The 21,110-nt window shown below is 50.3% G+C and overlaps 1 protein-coding gene across 1 annotated transcript in view; it reads right to left on the reverse strand.

Annotated features, from left to right (window-relative positions):
* The window catches only part of LOC140430933 (myosin-binding protein C, cardiac-type-like), a 249,902-nt gene that overhangs the window by 29,196 nt on the left and 199,596 nt on the right, over positions 1-21,110 (reverse strand). The window contains exon 27 of the mRNA XM_072518761.1: positions 20,878-21,073. Coding sequence (XP_072374862.1) covers positions 20,878-21,073 — 196 coding nt within the window. The remainder of the gene's footprint in view (positions 1-20,877; positions 21,074-21,110) is intronic.

The following is a 21,110-nucleotide window of genomic DNA, read 5'->3' on the forward strand; positions in this document are numbered from 1 at the left end:
ACTCCTCATCTCTTACCATTAAAGATTGACTAGCTCCCGTATCTCTTAAAATTGTGACTTCTTTACCTGCTCCTCCTGATACACATGAGTAAACTTTACCCACACAAGTAAATTCTTTAAATAGATCTGGCATCTTCTTATCAATCGCCTCTTGATCAGGCTGTACACTCTTTTGCATCTCCTTCGCTTCACTTGAGCTTTCCTTTACCACTTTAACAAACCCCATTGTCTTATCTTGTTTTACCACATCAGCCTGCCCAGTGCTTTTCTTCAACCACCAACACTGTGACTTTACATGGCCCAGTTTATTACAGTTTACCTATGTATGCCTGCCGGTCGGTCAGCAGTCTCCCGAGGTGGTTGAAAAACAATCCGAGATCACAGCACTTGCCTCTTAACGGCAGCTCCACTTGATCCTCGTTGCCAGTGTTTTTAGACGGAGGCAAAATACTCCAGACAAATTTCTAAGTGTGGTAGCAAACCAGAATTGCCATGAGGTCCCCGGCACTCGCCCCACGAGAGGCTGGCAAGGCAATTCAACATTAATTGGTCCACTTAACAGGCCTCACGGGTTTCTCGCCGCAAATGACAGCTTGCCAGGTGATTTGCCAGGACCGTGCTCGCCAGACCGCTGCTAACATGGGCAGCACGGTAACACAGTGGTTAGCATCGTTGCTTCACAGTGCCAGGGTCTCCGGTTCGGTTCCTGGCTTGGGTCACTATCTGTGTGGAGTCTGCACGTTCTCCCCGTGTGTGCGTGGGTTTCCTCCGGTGCTCCGGTTCCTCCCACAATCCAAAGATGTGTAGGTTAGGTGGATTGGTCATTTCCAGGGGCCGGTGCAGACTAGAAGGGCCGAATGGCCTCCTTCTGCACTGTAAATACCGTCTGTCTGTCTGTCTAACAAGGTCGAACATCACTTAAGCTGCACTTGCACAGCCAATCCCAGCCAACTCACAATAATGGCACTGAGGAGACCAGCCCCAAGATTTGGGGACGCTGACCTGGGGAGGCTCCTGGACGCCGTGAAGGCCAGAAGGGATTTCCTGTTCCCCCGAAGGTCCCGGAGGGTGAGCCACAAGGCAGCCAGTGCTACCTGGGATGAGGTGGAGGCAGTCAGCTCGGGGAGGACAGCATAGTGCACAGTGGTTAGTACAGTTGCTTCACAGCTCCAGGGTCCCAGGTTCGATTCCCGACTTGGGTCACTGTCTATGCGAAGTCTGCACATCCTCCCTGTGTGTGCGTGGGTTTCCTCCGGGTGCTCCGATTTCCTCCCACAGTACAAACATATGCAGGTTAGGTGCATTGGCCGTGATAAATTGCCCTCAGTGTCCAAGAAAAAGGTTTGGTGGGGTTACTTGGTTATGGGGACAGGGTTGAGGCATGGTGCACTTTCCAAGAGCTGGTGCAGACTAAATGGGCAGATTGGCCTCCTTCTGCTCTGTAAATTCTATGATTCTATGACCAGGAGGACTGGCCTTCAGTGCCAGAAAATGTCAATGACCTACACCAGGCCGGACGAGGGTGTAGACACCAACGCCAACCCCCCCCAATGGAGCATTCACCCTCCCCCAACCCCCCAGGCGACCTCCAGCCCTTACCCCCTTACCCTCAGTCCCTCAACCCCGCTTTCACACCCATCTCCCACCACTGTTCATCACGCATGTAGCTAACAATGCACTCTCTGTGTCTACACAAGAAAAGCTCTCATCCAATCGGCAGGAGAAGGCCCAGACTGGCGGCGGTGTGCCAGACTTAAGAACCCTCACCTCCTTCAAGGAGTGGGCCCTGGCGGTGACCAGTGTGGCCGAGAACAGAGCGGTCACCCATGCGGAGGCTGGCGGATGCCGCAGAGGTGAGGAACTACAGGGTTCCACCTGGAGGACCTGTCAACCATCAGTAGTGATTGCCTTACTGACTGACCCATCCCTCCCACTGACCGCATTCCATTCACCGCAGGTCCTCCAGCCGACGGCACCGGTCCATCTCGGGCGGCCCCCTCTCCTGACTCCCAGGAGACCACCTCGGAGGAGCGCTCTGAGGATGCCACCACAATGGTGGTGTCACAGCTGTCAGCCACACCCTTACACTGGGCTAAATCGCTGGCTTTGAAAGCAGACCAAGGCAGGCCAACAGCACGGTTCAATTCCCGTACCAGCCTCCCCGAACAGGTGCCGGAATGTGGCGACTAGGGGCTTTTCACAGGAACTTCATTTGAAGCCTACTCGTGACAATAAGCGATTTTCATTTCATTCATTTCAGATACACACACCTTGGTGGGACATGTTAGTAGTCAGGCCTCTGGGCCACAATGCGGTAGGCACCACACTGCTGTTGATGTACATCAACTCCCAGGCAAGTCAGCAGTCGGAGGGGTGATGAATCCCAGGACCCAGTTGGGTTCCAGCCTGATGCTGAGCCTCTGGAACAGAATTACCCGGAGCTGATGGAGACAATAGGGAGCGGCCGGGACGTTCAGAGGGAGATAACCGCAGTGGAGAGCCTGGTGCACAACGTCGGCAAGGCGTCGCGCAGTCGGTGACGACCATGGCTGAGGGTCTCGGCAGAATGTCCGACTCACTGGGGGATGTCACCCAGTTCCAGGCTGACCTTGTTGAGGTACTGCAGGACATGTCCTGCTCTCAGATGGGCATGGCTGAGGCGCTGCAGAACATGGCCCAATCGATGAGGAGCACCACTGAGGGTGTCGATACAATGATGAGGACTATGGTGAGCCACCAGGGCTGGCAGAGCCACATGATGCAGGGAGAGCCGGGGCTCGAACCAGCTGGCCCTCCGTCCCAATGTGAACCCCAGGATACTATGGGCACCGACCTGTCACATGGAGTGGCGACTGTGGCCACCACCTCCCCCATGCTCCACCCCTCTGATGAACCCGCCTCTCAAGGTCAGCACAAGGGACAGGGCGGCACGGCTGTGCATGTGCCGTCGACAAGTGGGCCGCCTGGCCCCAGAGCCCTCAGAGGACGCCCACCAGAGGCATCAAATGCCACGAGACGTGGTAAGCAACTGGCTGCCTCTACCTCAGAAGTACATCCTGGGGAAACACCTAGATGTAGTGGTAGAGCTGGGAGGGCCAGGCACATTGAGGAGGGGCGGGTAGGTAGGGGGTGGGGGGGTGGAAGTTGGGTAATTGTACAGCACATTAAATTCCTTTTTGCACAACCATTCTGATGCCTCTGTCACTTTCTTCCGCCGGGCGGGCTGACCCTCGGACCTTTTGCCCATCTCTCCAGGCATCCCCCCCTCCCCATGGCACTCACCCACCCTCCGGCTGTAGACATGTCCCCTGAGCTGTGTCCCATCCCCTGGGTGTTCGGATGTTGGCTGCTGCATGTGTGATGTTGCCTCCCGCAGTGTTCTGGCACAGTGTCCAGGCATCACGGTCTGAGTGGGGTGCTAGACAATAATGACTCTCACATGCTACACGACCCATCTACCCACGGGATTCCACTTGGGTTGTGTGAAGTGCTCACTTAACCATGATTGCCAATCCCCTCCCAGCAACAGCCTTGAGCCACACAGCCAGAGACCTCAGCAGTTGGTGGGGGGTTTGGCTGATGAGTGGGGCAGACGGGCAGGGATAGGGTTACCCCGGAACAGGTACACATGCTCCAGGGTTGGCATAGTGATGCCGGGAGTGGTTGCCCCCCCAGTGTCCCTGCCCCAACCCCCATAACGGCCCATCCATGGGGAGGGTCCCCCTAACCCCAGCCGAGGGTCTCCCACCCCTCACCGAGATGGCAAGCCCAGCACCCCTAGGCTCTTTGCCTGTGAGCAAAGACGGTTTCTCACCTCCTTGGCTCCCCACAGAAGAGGGAACAATGCTAGGACCAGTTGAATAGTGGGAAAGGGAGCCTGTTGCTGATGCCAGTTGCTTGCAGGGGACTGAGAGGAGATTGCTTTCCTGCAGTTGCTGCAGCTGGGACTCGTACTTTTCACTGGTTGCCTTTCTGCTTATCGGCTTGGAGTGGAGCGAGGTGCGGATCTTGGTTGGCTGTCGGGCTGAAAGTGGAGTGGAATGGACTCGCCTTTGCAGTTTTATACTAGATGGTGCCTGGGGACCGGATGCCGGGACTGTGAGAGCAGCAGGGTGGTGACCCAATTGACTATGTGTACTGTCTGTACTGATGTTGGTTGGGTTGTGTTTTACTGTTGACGGATTGTATGGTTATGATTGTATTTTTGGTGTGTTTTGTTTTTTCTTTGTGTCTAGCGGCCGGGTGCTCGCCAGTTGTGGCCCTCCTGCTTCTGTGCACTGGGATTGAAGGCTACTTCCAGGTGCTAGTGAGGGGGAGGGGAGTTCTCTCTCTCTATCGTCAATCATGCTCTCCCGGTCCTTTTCCAGTGGACTGAGCTGCTTGCGAGGTCCTCTTCACTGACGTTGGGCTGTTGCTGGGTCTGGGAGAGGGGGGAGCGTGCGTTGGCTTGAATGCTGGCAGCTTTGCCTTGTACTTAATTGTTTGTTGGTTATCTTGTGGTTGCTCTGTATTCTGACATGGTTTTTCTTTGAGTTCTCTCACTCTCTTCGGCCATGCCCTGTATCGGTGTGTCCTTTCCCGGTGATCTGCCGGTGGGGGACAGGGGAAGGAAAGTCCACACCACATTGAGGAGAAGGAGAAATCTACGCAACACACCGAGGAGCATGGGGCCCACGTGCGGCAGCACATCAATGCGGCTATACAAAGGGCATATCCACCATGCCAGAGCTCATCACATGTCTCGCTCCATCCTGGGATGCGGTACTCACTGGGTAGCCACCACTTCAGGCCAAAAAGGAGCATCTCGGACATAGCTACATTACGCCGGCCACTACAATGTAAATAGGCGACTTGTCTCTTTTGTCATATATTTTTCTTTCGCTCTGTTTTTATTTGATAACACTAATGTAAATTCCAACCACGGCAGCACGGTAGAATTGTGGATAGCACAATTGCTTCACAGCTCCAGGGTCCCAGGTTCGATTCCGGCTTGGGTCACTGTCTGTGCGGAGTCTGCACATCCTCCCCGTGTGTGCGTGGGTTTCCTCCGGGTGCTCCGGTTTCCTCCCACAGTCCAAAGATGTGCAGGTTAGATGGATTGGCCATGATAAATTGCCCTTAGTGTCCAAAATTGCCCTTAGTGTTGGGTGGGGTTACTGGGTTATGGGGATAGGGTGGAGGTGTGGATTTTGGGTAGGGTGCTCTTTCCAAGAGCCGGTGCAGACTCGATGGGCTGAATGGCCTCCTTCTGCACAGTAAATTCTATGATAATCTATGATAAAAGCTGTAAATTATTCATAACATCAGTTATGATTAATCCAACTGTATGATGATTCAGCTTAACTTTAATAAATAAAAAATTCCAGCAAAAACACTTTCATTAAAGAAGTGACCACCACACAGTCCTTGTGGAGACAAAGTCCCGTCTTCACATTGCGGATACCCTCCATCATGTTTTGTGGCACTACCACCTTGCTAAATGGGATAGACTTTGAACAGATCTAGCAACTCAATACTGGGCATCCATGAGGCGCTGTGGGCCAACAGCAGCAGCAGAATTGGATTCAACCACAATCTACAACCTCGTGGCCCAGCATATCCCCCACTCTACCATTACCACCAAGCCAGGGGACCAACCCTGGTTCAGTGAAGAGTGCAGGAGAGCGTGCCAGGAGCAACATCAGGCATACTGAAAAATTAGGTGTCAATCCGGTGAAGCTACAACACAGGACTACTTGTGTGCCAAACACCATAAATAGCAAGTAATAGACAGAGCTAAGCGATTCTACAACAAACGCATCAGATCTCAGCTCTGCAATCCTGCCACATCCAGCCGTGAATGGTGGTGGACTATTAAACAACTCACTGGAGGAGGAGGCTCCGCAAATATCCCCATCCTCAATGAAGGAGGAGCCCAGCACATAGAATCATAGAGAAGTTGCAGCACACAGGAAGCCATTCGGCCCATCTTGTCCAATGTAATCCCACCTTCTTGCATCTGGCCCATAGCCTTGTGGTGTAGAGCAATTAAAGTGCAGATCCAGGTACTGTTTAAAAGAGTTCAGGGTCTCTGCCTCCACCACCAACTCAGGCAGCGAATTCCAGACTCCCACCACCCTCTGTGTAAAAACGTTCTCCCTCATGTCCCTTCTACACCTTCTGCCACTTATCCTGAATCTCTGTCCCCTGGTTCTAGAATTCTCCACCATGGGAAACAATTTTATCCTCTCCACTCTATCTCTTCCCCTCATAATTTTGTACACCTCAATTAAGTCACCCCTCAACCTTCTTTGTTCCAAGGTAAATAAGCCAATCTCTCCTCGTAACGACTCTTTTCTAGCCCTGGTGACATTCTTGTAAACGTCCTCTGCACTCTCTCCAGAGCAATACCGCCTTTCCTATAATGTGGCGACCAGAACTACACATAATACTCCAGTTGTGGCCTCACCAATGTTTTATACAATTCTGACATCATATCCTTACTTTTATATTCTATATCTCTGCCAGTGAAGGAGAGCTATCTATATGCTTTCTTTACAACCTTGTCCACTCGAACTGCTGCCTTTAGGGACCTGTGTACCTGTAAGCCAAGATCTCTCACTTCATCTACCCCTCTTAGTATATCCCCATTTATTATGTACTCCCTATAACTGTTTGACCTCCCTAAATGCATGACCTCACGCTTCTCTGTGTTAATTGCATCTGCTACTTTATTGCCCACTTCACCAATCTATCCATGTTGTTTTGGAGATTATAACTGTCCTCTACACTTGACCAATTGGCCAATCTTTGTATCATCTGCAAATTTCCCAATCATGCTCCCCACGTTCCAAATTGTTTATAACACAAACAGTAAGGGTTCCAATATCAAGCCATGTTGAGCACCACTTGAAACAACGTTCTAATTTCAAGGGCAGCCATCGACCATTACCCTTTGTTTCCTGTTACGAAGCCAACTTTTTATCCAGTTTCCCACATTGCTCTGTATCCCATGAGCTTTCACTTTCTTGACTAATCTGCCATGGGGGACTTTGTCAAACGCTTTGCTAAAATCCATGTACACCACATCCACTGCACTACCTTCTTGTCACTTCCTCAAATAATTCAATCAAATTTGTGAGGCAAGACCTTCCTTCAACAAATCCATGCTGACTCTCCCTGGCTAGTCCATGCCTTTCTCTGTGACAGTAAATCCTACCTCTCAGGATTAATCCTACTAATTTGCCCAACACTGATGTAAGACTAACTGGCCTATAATTGTTTGGCATTTCCTTCAATCCCTTTTTAAACAATGGAACCATGTTTGCATTTCTCCAGTCCTCCGGTACCTCCCTTGTGTCTAGTGAGGATTGGAAAATCATCCTGAGAGCATCTTCTATCTCCCCCTGACCTCCTTCAGTAGCCTCGGGAACAATCCATCTGGTCCTGGCGACTTATCAACTTTCAAGGATTTCAATCCTTTGAGTACTTCCTCTCTCTTTATGATTATCCCATCCAGTATCTCACAGTGTTCCTCCTGAACTACTATATCTGCATCATCCATTTCCTTTGTAAGCACAAAATATTAATTTGAATCCTTCCCATAACCTCTGCATCGACACAGAAGTTCCTTTCTTCATCTCTGATAGGTCCCACTTATTTCTTAACTAACCTTTTACCATTAATTTTTTGATAAAACATTGTTGGGTTTTCTTTAACTTTACTTGCTAATCTTTTTTCATACCCTATCTTTGATTTCCTTAATTCCTTTTTGACTTTGTCCCTGCACTTTCTATACCATTTCTCGGCTATCAAAGAACAAAGAACAATACAGCACAGAAACAAGCCCTTCGGCCCTCCAAGCCTGTACTGTTCATGATACCACCCTTGGCCAAAACCCTAAAGAGAACAAAGAACAATACAGCACAGGAACAGGCCCTTCAGCCCTCTAAGCCTGTACTGTTCATGATACCATTGGAGACGGTGCGGGAGTATGGTGAAGGGGGTGAAGGAAGCAATGTCGCAGCACAGTGACCAGCTCACCTCAATGAGAGGGGAGCTGCAGAAGGTGGAGGAAAGTAATAAAGGGCTGATAGCCAAAGTGGAGGAGCTGGAGAACAGGTCACAGCAGCAGAATCTCCGGATTGTCTGAGGAGCTGGAGGGCCTGAGGTCGACTGAGTACTTTTCTGGAGAGTTGCAGTTATGTAGAGAGATTGGCTAAAATTGGATAATTTTCCTTGTAGCAGAGGAGACTGAGGGGGACATGATTGAGATGTATAAAATTATGAGGGGCATAGATAGAGTAGCCAGGAAGAAATGTTTGGTGGAAGGATCAATTACCAGGGGCATAGATTTAATGCAAGGGCAGGAGGTTTAGAGAGGATGTGAGGAACTTTCTTATCCAGAGAACTTTTGTTGTATATTTCCAAACCGCTTCCCACGGTGGGGGATATAATGAGGCTGCTCAAGCGATTTGGGGCTGTTTTGGGGTACAAATTGAATTTGGAGAACAGCGAGTACTTTTAGTTTTCCCCACCGGGGAAAGAGAGTGGGCTTGAGGGGATTGTCATTTCATGCGGCAATTACTCACTTCAGGTATCTAGAGATGCAGGTGGACCGAGATTGTGAGCCCGGCTCTGTAAATAAAGCCTGGTGGGCGGAGTCAAGGTGGATTTGTTCAGGTGGGACAGCCTCCCCTACGCAGGCTGGGTACAGTCGGTAAATTGCTGCGGTTTTTATTTTTATTCCCGTGTTTACTGATCTTCTTCCCGAAAGCATTTTTTGTGGGGTGGAACAGTTGATTTTGTGGTTTGTCTGGTCAGGTTAGGTAGTGAGGATTCGGAAAACGGAGCTTCACAGAGGACAACAGTTAAGGGCGGTTGGCTCTGCCGAGTGTACATTTTTTAAAAAGTCTTTTTATTCAGCAGATTTTAAACATTTTCACAATACAGAAACAACCCTAAACAGACAACAAAAAACCCAGACCACCTCACGCCCCCAACAGTTGGTTTCCAACTCCTGAAAGTGCTTGCCTAACGAAGCCCAACAATTGTAGGACCCTTCCGTCACCCCCCCCCCCACCCTTCCGTCACCCCCCCCCCCCCCCCCCCCACCCCCACAGCGCTTCACCTTTTCCAGGGTCAAACTCTCCAGCAGGTCCCCCGCCACGGCAAGGCACAAGGCTGAGGAGCTGACCTCCACCCCAACAAGACCTGCCCATGAGCAATCAGGGAGACAAAGGTTACCACAAAAGGTGACACAAAACATGTGTCACCCGCCTGTAGCTCAGGTCGGTCAGACACCCTGAATATGGCTTCCGGGGCACCCGGCCCCACATCCACATGTAAGACCCCCCAGATTGTAGTAAACACCGTTCTCCAAAACCTTTCCAGCTTCAGGCAGGGCCAAAACATATGAATATGATTATCTGCAGTGCTTAGTTCTTTATGTCTATCATACGCTTTCTTTTTCTGTTTGATTTTCCCCTGTATCATCTAGACAACCGGGGGGGTTCTAGATTTGGCAATACCACTCTTAATTTTGGAGGGGACATATCTACTTTGTACACTTAGGATCTCTCCTTTTAGTGCTTCTCACTGGTTTTCCACAGATTTATCCCCCAGCAGATTTTCCACAGATTTGCACATCTGTACAAAAGGCTGAAACATTCACAACAATCTTCAGCCAGAAGTGCCGAGTGGATGATCCATCTCGGTCTCCTCCAAAGGTCCCAGGTATCACAGATGTCTTCAGCCAATACGATTCACTCAACTTGATATCAAGAAACGGCTGAAGGCACTGGATACTGCAAAGGCTATGGGCCCTGACAATATCCTGGCAATAATCCTAAACACCTGTGCTCCAGAACGTGCTGCACCCCTAGCCAAGCTGTTCCAGTACAGCTACAACACTGGCATCTACCCGGCAATGTGGAAAATTGCTCAGGTTTGCCCTGAAGAAACAGGAACAAATCCAACCCAGCCAATTACCGTTCTATCAGTTTACTCTCCATCATCTGCAAAGTGATGGAAGGAGTCATCAACAGTGCTAATAAGTGACACTTACTCAGCAATAACCAGCTCATAGACGCTCAGTTTAAGTTCCTCCAAGGTCATTCAGCTCCTGACCTCCCTGGTTCAAACATGGACAAAGAGCGGAATCCAAGAGATGAGGTGAAAGTGACTGCCCTTGACATCAAGGCAGCATTTGACCGAGTATGGCAGCAAGGAGCCCGAGCTAAACTGGAGTCAATGGGAATGAGCGGGAATCTCTCCCCAAAGGAAGATGGTTGTGGCGGTTGGAGATCAATCATCTCAGTTCCAGGACATCACTGCAGGAGTTCCTCAGGGTAGTGTCCTCGGCCCAGCCATCTTCATCAATGACCTCCTTTCCATCATATGGTCAGAATCATAGAATCATAGAATTTACAGTGCAGAAGGAGGCCATTCGGACCTTCGAGTCTGCGCCAGCTCTTGGAAAGAGCAACCTATTAATCCCATGCCTGCACCCTATCCCCGTAACCCAGTAGGCCCGCCTAACCTTTTTGGACACTAAGGGCAATTTAGCATGGCCAATCCACCTAACCTGCACATCTTTGGGCTATGGGAGGAAACCGGAGCTCCAGGAGGAAACCCACGCAGACACGGGGAGAAAGTGCAAACTTCACACAGACTTCACCCGCGCCCGGGAGAAAGTGCAAACTTCACACAGACTTCACCCGCGCCCGGAATTGAACCCGGGACGCTGGAGTTGTGAGGCAGCAGTGCCAACCACTGTGCCACCATGGCACCACAAAGAAGTGGTAATTTTCATTGTAAGGAACTTGCTAAAATCCTTGTCTGTTTTGTGTTTCTCTTCCAATGCCTGTCCTTCTGGCTGGTTTTAAAATCAGACTTTTGGTTTTGAACTGAACCCCCCCCCCCCCACCTCCCTGCTGCAGGCTGCTATGTGTACTGATCAGGCAGATCCCCTCTGATTCAGTATGCTCTTTGGCATAGCCCGTGATGTCATGTTGATGGACTTGACAATCAGCTTGTTTGAAATCCGGACCTTGGACAAATTCTTATTTGGGATTGGTGGAGCTTTTCAGAAACTTCTAGAACAGAAGAAGTCAAACCCATTTTGTCAGTTCTGTGACAGATCCAAGCCTGAAGCAACTTTAAGGCACTCTCTCTCAGCTTTCTCTCACCCAGGTGATTTAAGATCCCAGCCAGACCTGTGGAAGGCACTCCTATTTAAAAGACTAAGGACAGTAGCCAGACCTGTGAAGGGTACAGCTGGTTTGAAACGCTGTGAGCAGGTTCTCCCATCAGGTCTGTAACAGTTTAATCCTCTGTCTGAATGGCTGGGAAGAGCCCAGTCTGAGAACTCTCTTCACGATACAGCCAGAATCTCTGCAGAGAGATCAGACATATGAAGAAAGACTGGATCGACTGGGCTTGTACTCACTGGAGTTTAGAAGAATGAGAGGAGATCTCATAGAAACATATAAAATCCTGATGGGACTGGTCAGGCTAGATGCAGGAAGACCGTTCCTGATATTGGGGATGTCTAGAATCACAACCTAAGAATAAGGGGTAAGCCATTTGGGACTGAGATGAGGAAGAACTTCTCTCAGAGTTGTGAACCTGTGGAATTCTCTACCACAGAAAGCTGTTGGGGCCAGTTCATTGGGTATATTCAAGAGAGAGCTGGACATGGCCCTTGCAGATAAACAGATTAAGGGGTATGGAGAGAAATTGGGAGTGTGTGGTATTATCAGGTATTGCAGTACCCGAGAGGCTGTAGACCATTGGGCAAACCTAAGAGTTTACCATTGGCTGTTTGGTATGTAGCTCCGCCCTGACAGGCGAGGTATAAGAACCGGTGCCGTCCCAGCAGCCCTCATTCTGTACCGAAGCTGCTGGGGAACAGTTCTAGTCTATTAAAGCCTTCAGTTATGATACAACCTCGTCTTCGAGTTTAATTGATCGTGCATCAATTTAATAGACTACTCTTAAGCTGAAAGAATGGATCTCCGAATAAAGCCGGAGTGTCTACAACTCAGCCCCCACGCGGAGAACTCGGCGGCGATATTTAAGCACTGGCTGGCGTGCTTTAAAGGCTACCTCGAGACGGCCGGAGGCCCCCCTCAGGAGAACAGAAACTGCATCTCCTGCACTCGAGAGTAAGCCCTGGAATCTTCTCCCTCATCGAGGAGGCGGAGGACTACGATGCTGCGATCGAACTGTTAAAGGGACATTATATACACCCTGTAAACCAGGTCTACGCACGTCACCTGCTTGCAACTAGACGACAAAGCCCCGGGCAATCGTTGGAGGACTTCTACCGTGCGCTACTGGTGCTGGACAGAAACTGTGGCTGCCCGCAAGTTTCGGGCAGCGAGCACATGGAACTTCGAATCCAGGATTCCTTCGTAGCAAGTATGAGCTCCTCAGAGATCCGCCGAAGACTCTTAGAAAAGGACACCCAGGGACTGAGAGAGGCACGGGCCCTGGCAGGGTCCATGGATGTTGCCTCCAGAAACACGCAGTCCTATGGGCCCGACCGCGCGGCGGCCCCCTGGGCTGCGTGGCATCCCGCAGCGGCAGCCCCACTGACCTTCCCCCTGACCCCGCAGGCCTGCGCTGTAAGACGGCCCGCTAACTCCGTCGGGCCCCGCTGTTTCTTCTGCGGGCAGGCGAAGCATCCTCGCATGTGCTGCCCGGCCTGCATCTCCACCTGCAAAGGGTGCGGCAAGAAGGACCATTTTGTGAGGGTCTGCCAAGCACGAGCCGTGGCCGCGGTCTCCAGCTACTCCGCACCGCCGCGGCAATCTTCCCCTCGGGCCCCAGGCGGCCAGCACTCACCGCCACCCCCCCTATCCTAGGGCCAAGTCCGACACATGGGCACGGCCATCTTGCCCCTCAGATACCACGGAGAGCTTTATACACCCTGACATGGTAAGGCGCTGTTCACTTGTTACCCACCCTCTAAACCAAAGAATCTCCCTGGCCTCCGGGTCACACTCGGAGGAGATAAAGGGGTTCTGCCTAGCAGACCTCACTGTCCAAGGCAGGAAATTCAACAATTTCCGCCTTTACGTCCTGCCGCACCTCTGCATGGCTACACTCCAGGGGTTGGACTTCCAATGTAACTTGCAAAGCCTGACCTTTAAATTTGGCGGCCCTATGCCTCCTTTACTGTCTGCGGCCTCGCGACCCTTAAGGTCGACCCACCTTCCCTGTTTGCGAACCTCACCCCGGATTGCAAACCCGTCGCCACCAGGAGCAGGCGGTACAGTGCCCAGGACCGGACCTTCATCAGGTCAGAGGTCCAAAGGCTACTGAGGGAAGGGGTCATTGAAGCTCGCAACAGTCCCTGGAGAGCTCATGTAGTGCTGGTGAAGACCGGGGAGAAGCAGAGGATGGTCATTGACTACAGTCAGACCATCAACAGGTTTACGCAGCTGCATGCGTACCCTCTCCCCCGCATATTCGGCCTGGTGAACAGGATCGTGCAATACAAGGTCTTCTCCACGGTGGATCTCAAGTCCGCTTACCATCAGCTACCCCTCCGCACTAGTGACCGCAAGTACACTGCTTTCGAAGCAGATGGGCGGCTCTACCAATTTTTAAGGGTTCCCTTTGGGTTCCTTTTAAGGGACCCCACTAATGGGGTCTCGGTCTTCCAACGCGAGATGGACAGAACGGTTGACCGATACGGCTTACGCACAACGTTCCCTTATCTGGATAACGTCACCATCTGCGGCCATGACCAGCAGGACCACGACACCAACCTCCGTAAATTTCTCCAGACCGCGAAAATCCTAAACTTAACGTATAATAAGGATAAATGCGTATTTAGCACCGACCGCCTAGCCATTCTCGGCTACGTAGTGCGAAATGGAGTTATAGGCCCCGACCCTGAACGCATGCGCCCCCTTATGGAGTTCCCCCTCCCTCACTGCTCCAAGGCCCTGAAGCGCTGCCTCGGGTTTTTCAGTTATTACGCACAGTGGGTCCCCAACTACGCAGACAAAGCCCGACCCCTGATCCAGCCCACAACCTTCCCCCTGTCGATAGAGGCCCGCCAGGCCTTCTGCCGCATCAAAGCAGACATTGCAAAGGCCACGATGCGCGCCATCGACGAGTCCCTCCCCTTCCAGGTCGAGAGCGATGCGTCCGACGTAGCTCTGGCCGCCACCCTCAACCAAGCAGGCAGACCCGTGGCCTTCTTCTCCCGTACTTCATGCTCCATGCTTCAGAAATGCGCCATTGCTCAGTCGAAAAAGGCGCAAGCCATAGTTGAAGCTGTGCGACATTGGCGGCATTACCTGGCCGGTAGGAGATTCACTCTCCTCACGGGCCAACGGTCGGTGGCGTTCATGTTTGATAATGCACAGCGGGGCAAGATAAAGAACGACAAGATCTTACGGTGGAGGATTAAACTTCCCTGACAGCCGGCAAGATACAGTCTCCTTCCGGGACCTGGCGCCCGCTGGAATCCCACGCGCACCCGAACCATTAGCCACCCCCCCACAGCACCTCACTGGAGGGTCGGTGCTCCCGCCGCTCCTACCTAGGCCATCCCACCCACCGACGCCCTCTACAGGCGCCCCCCTCTCGCGTCAACCGTTTGCCCCACCAACGCCGTCTAAGGGTGACGAAGCTGCCATGGAGGACGAAGCCACGCTCCCGGAGTGGCAGATGCCCGGACCCCCCCCAGAATCACCACCAGGCTCAGATGATCCAGGAGGACGACCAGGCCACCCGACCGACTGATTGCTTCACTGTAACTGTAACTGTAAATGAGCACTGACTGTATATATCTTCCACGCTTGTAAATATTCTCGACAACCCTGTACGGAGGTATCACGGTACCTCCATATCTGATCAGACCATGTTAAATGCAATTGTTACCACTGGCCACCACCCCCGCCGGACTCTTTTTTAACAGGGGGTGAATGTGGTATTATCAGGTATTGCAGTACCCGAGAGGCTGTAGACCATTGGGTAAACCTCGGAGTTTACCATTGGCTGTTTGGTATGTAGCTCCGCCCTGACAGGCGGAGTATAAGAACCGGTGCCATCCCAACAGCCCTCATTCTGTACCGAAGCTGCTGGGGAACAGATCTAGTCTATTAAAGCCTTCAGTTATGTTACAACCTCGTCTTTGAGTTTAATTGATCGTGCATCAGAGTGGGATACTGAAGTTGCGTGATCAGCCGTGATCATATTGAATGTTGGTACAGGCTCGAGGGCCAAATGACCTACTCCTGCACTTATTTTCTATGTTTCTATGTAAGCAGTTGAAAGACAGTGTGAATGTAAAACTTACTGGAAACTTTCGGGTGGAAAATTCTAGTAATATCTCAGGGAGATGGAGAGTCCATCTGGTGGTCATATGATAGAATTGCACAGACCTGAATCTCCTGTGTGAAGGCAATTCCCCAGAGGATGACCTACAGTTTGGAAGTTCTAATGGATGGTAGTCCTTATAACATCCGAACTTACCGATGGTTTGCAAAACCTCGCATTCTGAAGAGATCACTGCCTATAAGGACCTCAACCTCAGCAGCGAAGATCCTCAAATCTTTCATACCTCTTAATCCCTGTTACATTTAATCCTTTCCCTACCTCCTACTGTATGTTTGTCTTGTGTGTGTCTGGGTGGAGGTTGGGACAGGGTTTTGATAACAGGTCGATTAGTGGACCATTGTTCCATTATATGTTCATCTTTTACTCTTGTTATAAATAAACAGTTTTTTAAATGTTTTACTTAAATCTGGTGCCTGTAACTCATTGGAGCAGTTGAGGGTTAAAGCTATCAGGAAAATACACAAATCATTGGTTAGTTCACTTATGTTGGGTCTCTGGGGTCTGTGGGGCTGGAACTGACCGTGCACTCGCCCAGGGTGTCGTAACATCACAGATGACTGCACAATGTTCAGCACCATTCGCGACTCCTCAGATAATGAAGCAGACCGTGTCCAAATGCAGCAAGACCTGGACTATATCAGGCTTGGGCTGAAAAGTGGCAAGTTATATTCGTGCCACATAAGTGCCAGGCAATGACCATCTCCTATAAGAGAGGATCTAACCATCACCCCTTGACATTCAATAGCATTACCATCGTTGAAACCTACACTATCAACACTCTATGGTTACCATTGATCAGAAACTGAACTGGACTCGCCACATTAATACTATGGCTACCAAAACAGGTCAGAGGCTAAGAATCCTCTGGTGAGCCACTGACCTCCTAGGCCCGGCCAACCACATCCGTGTGTCTGGTCCTGCCTCAGACTGATCGGCTACTGGACTGCCTTCTTGAGGCTATTTCCAGGGTTGTGAGAGTGAGTGTGGAGCCATGCCCACTCGTGGTAGTCTCTGGGGTCTTGGAACAGCAAGAATTATTCACTGGGAGAGGGGCAGGCACCCTAGTCTTTCCCTCCCTTATCGCCCGCCGGAGACTCCTGCTCGGCTGGGCATCAGCGCAACCCACGGCCACAGAGTAGCCATCTGAATTAGCAGAATTCCTTGAATTGGAAAAAATAAAATTCACCATGGCAGCAATTCACCAGCCTGTCCCAAGACACGATCGCAACCAGCAACAAATAGCGGAGGGGCTAGAGGGAGGAACCTTGATCAATGGAATGAAAACAAGGGGGAGGGGTTTGAAGATGGATGGTAAAGGGCTGGGGGGAGGTAGGAGAAGGGGAGTGGGGGGAGGGAATATCAACCAGGACGCAAGGCAAACCAGGCAGGGGAACCGGAGGGAACAAACAGTAGCGAAGTACGCAGGAACAGCCTCGCCAGAGATATGCCCAGGTGACACCAAAGGCACCCCTGGTATAGAACATAAAACATAGAATCATAGAATCATAGAATTTACAGTGCAGAAGGAGGCCATTCGGCCCATCGAGTCTGCACCGGCTCTTTGAAATAGCCCCCTACCCAAGCCCACATCTCCACCCTATCCCCATAACCCAGTAACCCCACCCAACACTAAGGGCAATTTTGAACACTAAGGGCAATTTAGCATGGCCAATCCACCTAACCTGCACATCGTTGGACTGTGGGAGGAAACCGGAGCACCCGGAGGAAACCCACGCACACACGGGGAGAACGTGCAGACTCCGCACAGACAGTGAACCGGGAATCGAACCTGGGACCCTGGAGCTGTGAAGCAATTGTGCTAACCACCATGCTACCGTGATGCCCACATAGAACAGTACAGCACAGAACAGGCCCTTCGGCCCTCGACGTTGTGCCGAGCATTGTCCGAAACCAAGATCAAGCTATCCCACTCCCTGTCATTCTGGTGTGCTCCATGTGCCTATCCAATAACCGCTTGAAAGTTCCTAAAGTGTCTGACTCCACTATCACAGCAGGCAGTCCATTCCACACCCTAACCACTCTCTGAGTAAAGAACCTACCTCAGACATCCCTCCTATATCTCCCACCCTGAACCTTATAGTTATGCCCCCTTGTAACAGCTACATCCACCCGAGGAAATAATCTCTGAACGTCCACTCTATCTATCCCCCTCATCATCTTATAAACCTCTATTAAGTCGCCTCTCATCCCCCTCCGCTCCAAAGAGAAAAGCCCTAGCTCCCTCAACCTTTTCTCATAAGACCTATCCTGCAAACCAGGCAGCATCCTGGTAAATCTCCTTTGCACCCTTTCCAATGCTTCCACATCCTTCCGATAATGAGGTGATCAGAACTGCACACAATACTCCAAATGTGGTCTCACCAGGGTCATGTACAGTTGCAGCATAACCCCACGGCTCTTACACTCAAGCCCCCTGTTAATAAACGCCAACACACAGCTCTATCCACTTGAGTGGCAACCTTTAGAGATCTGTGGACATGAACCCCAAGATCTCTCTGTTCCTCCACATTCCTCAGAACCCTGCTGTTGACCCTGTAATCCGCATTCAAATTTTTCCGACCAAAATGAATCACCTCGCACTTATCAGGGTTAAACTCCATCTGCCATTTTTCGGCCCAGCTCTGCATCGTATCAATGTCTCTTTGCAGCGTACAACAGCCCTCCATCTCACCCACTACTCCACCAATCTTGGTGTCATCGGCAAATTTACTGACCCACCCTTCAGCCCCCTCCTCCAGTCATTGATAAAAATCACAAATAGCAGAGGACCCAGCACTGATCCCTGTGGTACACCGCTGGTAACTGGTCTCCAGTCTGAAAATTTTCCATCCACCACCACCCTCTGTCTTCTATGTGATAGCCAGTTATTTATCTAATTGGCCAAATTTCCCTCTCTCCCACGCCTCCTTACTTTTTTCATAAGCCGACCATGGGGAACCTTATCAAACGCCTTACTAAAATCCATGTGTACAACATCGACTGCTCTACTTTCATCTACACACTTAGTTACCTCCTCAAAGAATTCAATCAAATTTGTGAGGCAAGACTTACCCTTCACAAATCCGTGTTGACTGTCCCGGATTAAGCTGCATCTTTCCAAATGGTCATAAGTCCTATTATTCAGGACCTTTTCCATTAACTTACCGACCACCGAAGTAAGACTAACTGGCCTATAACCAGGGTCATTCCTATTTCCTTTCTTGAACAAAGGAACAACATTCGCCACTCTCCAGTACTCTGACACTATCCCCGTGGACAGTGAGGACCCAAAGATCAAAGCCTAAGGCTCTGCAATCTCATCCCTTGCCTCCCAAAGAATCCTTGGATATATCCCATCTGGCCCAGGGGACTTGTCGACCTTAAGGTTTTTCAAAATTGCTAATACATCCTTCCTCAGAACATCTACCTCCTCCAGCCTACCTGCCTGTATCACACTCTCATCCTCAAAAACATGGCCCCTCTCCTTGGTGAACACTGAAGAAAAGTATTCATTCAACGCCTCTCCTATTTCTTCTGACTCCATGCACAAGTTCCCACTACTGTCCTTGACCGGCCCTAACCTCACCCTGGGCATTCTTTTATTTCTCACATAGGAGTAAAAAGCCTTGGGGTTTTCCTTGATCTGACCCACCAAGGACTTCTCATGCCCCCTCCTAGCTCTCCTCAGCCCTTTTTTTTTTAGCTCATTCCTTGCTACCTTGTAACCCTCAAGCGACCCAACTGAACCTTGTTTTCTCATCCTTACATACGCTTCCTTTTTCCTCTTGACAAGACATTCAACCTCTTTTGTGAACCATGGTTCCCTCACACGGCCATTTCCTCCCTGCCTGACAGGGACATACCTATCAAGGACACGCAGTATTTGTTCCTTGAACAAGCTCCACTTTTCATTTGTGCCTTTCCCTGACAGTTTCTGTTCCAATCTTATGCTCCCTAATTCTTGCCTCATCGCATCATAATTATCCCTCCCCCAATTATAAACCTTGCCCTGCCGTATGGCCCAATCCCTCTCCATTGTAATAGTGAAAGACACCGAATTGTGGTCACTATCTCCAAAGTGCTCTCCCACAAACAAATCTAACACTTGGCCCGGTTCATTACCCAGTACCAAATCCAATGTGGCCTCTTGTCGGCCTATCCACATATTGTGTCAGGAAACTCTCCTGCACTCACTGGATAAAAACTGCCCCATCCGAACTGTTCGACCTATAGAGTTTAAATCAATATTTGGAAAGTAAAAAGTCACCCATGACAACTACCCTGAGACCTCCACACCTATCCATAATCTGTTTTGCAATTTCTTTGTCCACATCTCTGTTACTATTTGGGGGCCTATAGAAAACTCCTAACAATGTGAGCGCTCCTTTCCTATTTCTAACTTAGGCCCATATTACCTCAGTGGGCAGACCCCCTTCGATCTGCCTTTCTGCAGCCGTTAAACTATCCTTGATTAACAATGCTACTCCTCCATCTCTTTTACCACCTTCCCTACTCTTACTGAAACAGCTATACCCCGGAACTTCAAACAACCATTCCTGTCCTTGTTCTAACCATGTCTCCGTAATGGCCCAAGTACCAATCCACGCTCCAAGTTCGCCTACCTTATTTCGGATGCTCCTTGCATTGAAGTAGACACACTTCACCCCACCTTCCTGTCTGCCGGTACACTCCTGCGACTTTGATACTCTCCTCAGTACCTCACGACTCTCAACACTGGCTTCTGGACTACAGTTCGTGTTCTATTACCAAGAGGCGACGCACATGGCATAGGAACAGCATAGAGGGAATGGCCCCAAAACCAGTGCCCCAACAATAATACCTTTACACCCGCTATCTTGTTCCCCTCTGGGCTTTTACATTGGTGTCACATTATATATACAAATATATACAGTTTGTAAAGACTCCTACATTGCTGCTTAAATGTCCTCTGCAATGTAACTATAAAACGCAAACCAATAAAAATAATTTGAAAAAAAAGCTCACCTCCTGACCCCCTCCCCCACAATCTACAAGTCCCTCCACCATCTGCAAGGCACAAGTCGGGAGTGTAATGGAATACTCCCCACTTGCCTGGATGAGTGCAGCTCCAACAACACTCAAGAAACTTGACACCATCCAGGACAAAGCAGCCAGCTTGATTGCTCCCCCTTCCACAAACAATGAATCCCTCCACCACTGCCGAACACTTGCAGCATGTATACAAGATCCTTATACTCCCTCCCTAACAGCACAGTGGGTGTACCTACACCACATGGACTGCAGCGGTTCAAAAAAGTAACTCACCTTCACCTTCTGAAGGGTCACTAAGGATGTGCAACAAATGCTAGCCTAACCAATGATGCCCACTTCCTGTAAATTAATTTTTAACAAGGTGTTTGTTGGCGGACAGTGTCGAGGGAGTTTTACTCTATCTAACCCCGTGCTGTGCCTGACCTGGGAATGTATGATGTAGACAATGCAGAGGGAGATGCAATGCAGTGGTAAAGTTGTTACTTGCTGTTAATGATGCTCTCTTACCTATGACCTGGAGGTGGATATTTGCTGTGTCCTTGGTATTCTCGATCTGTACCTGCAGTTGGTAAGACCCTGAGTGCATGCGTTCTGCCTTCCTGATGAAGAAGATGGAGTCTGTGTCGCTATTCCGGATGGTAATACTCTTCAGATCCAGGGGCTGTTCCTCCTTCAGCCAGGTGACCATTGGCCTGGGCTTACCCTGCACAATGATGAGCAGAAGACGTTATTGTCGGAGA

The sequence above is a fragment of the Scyliorhinus torazame genome, chromosome 10 (genome assembly GCF_047496885.1).
Source record: "Scyliorhinus torazame isolate Kashiwa2021f chromosome 10, sScyTor2.1, whole genome shotgun sequence".
Lineage (NCBI taxonomy): Eukaryota > Metazoa > Chordata > Chondrichthyes > Carcharhiniformes > Scyliorhinidae > Scyliorhinus > Scyliorhinus torazame.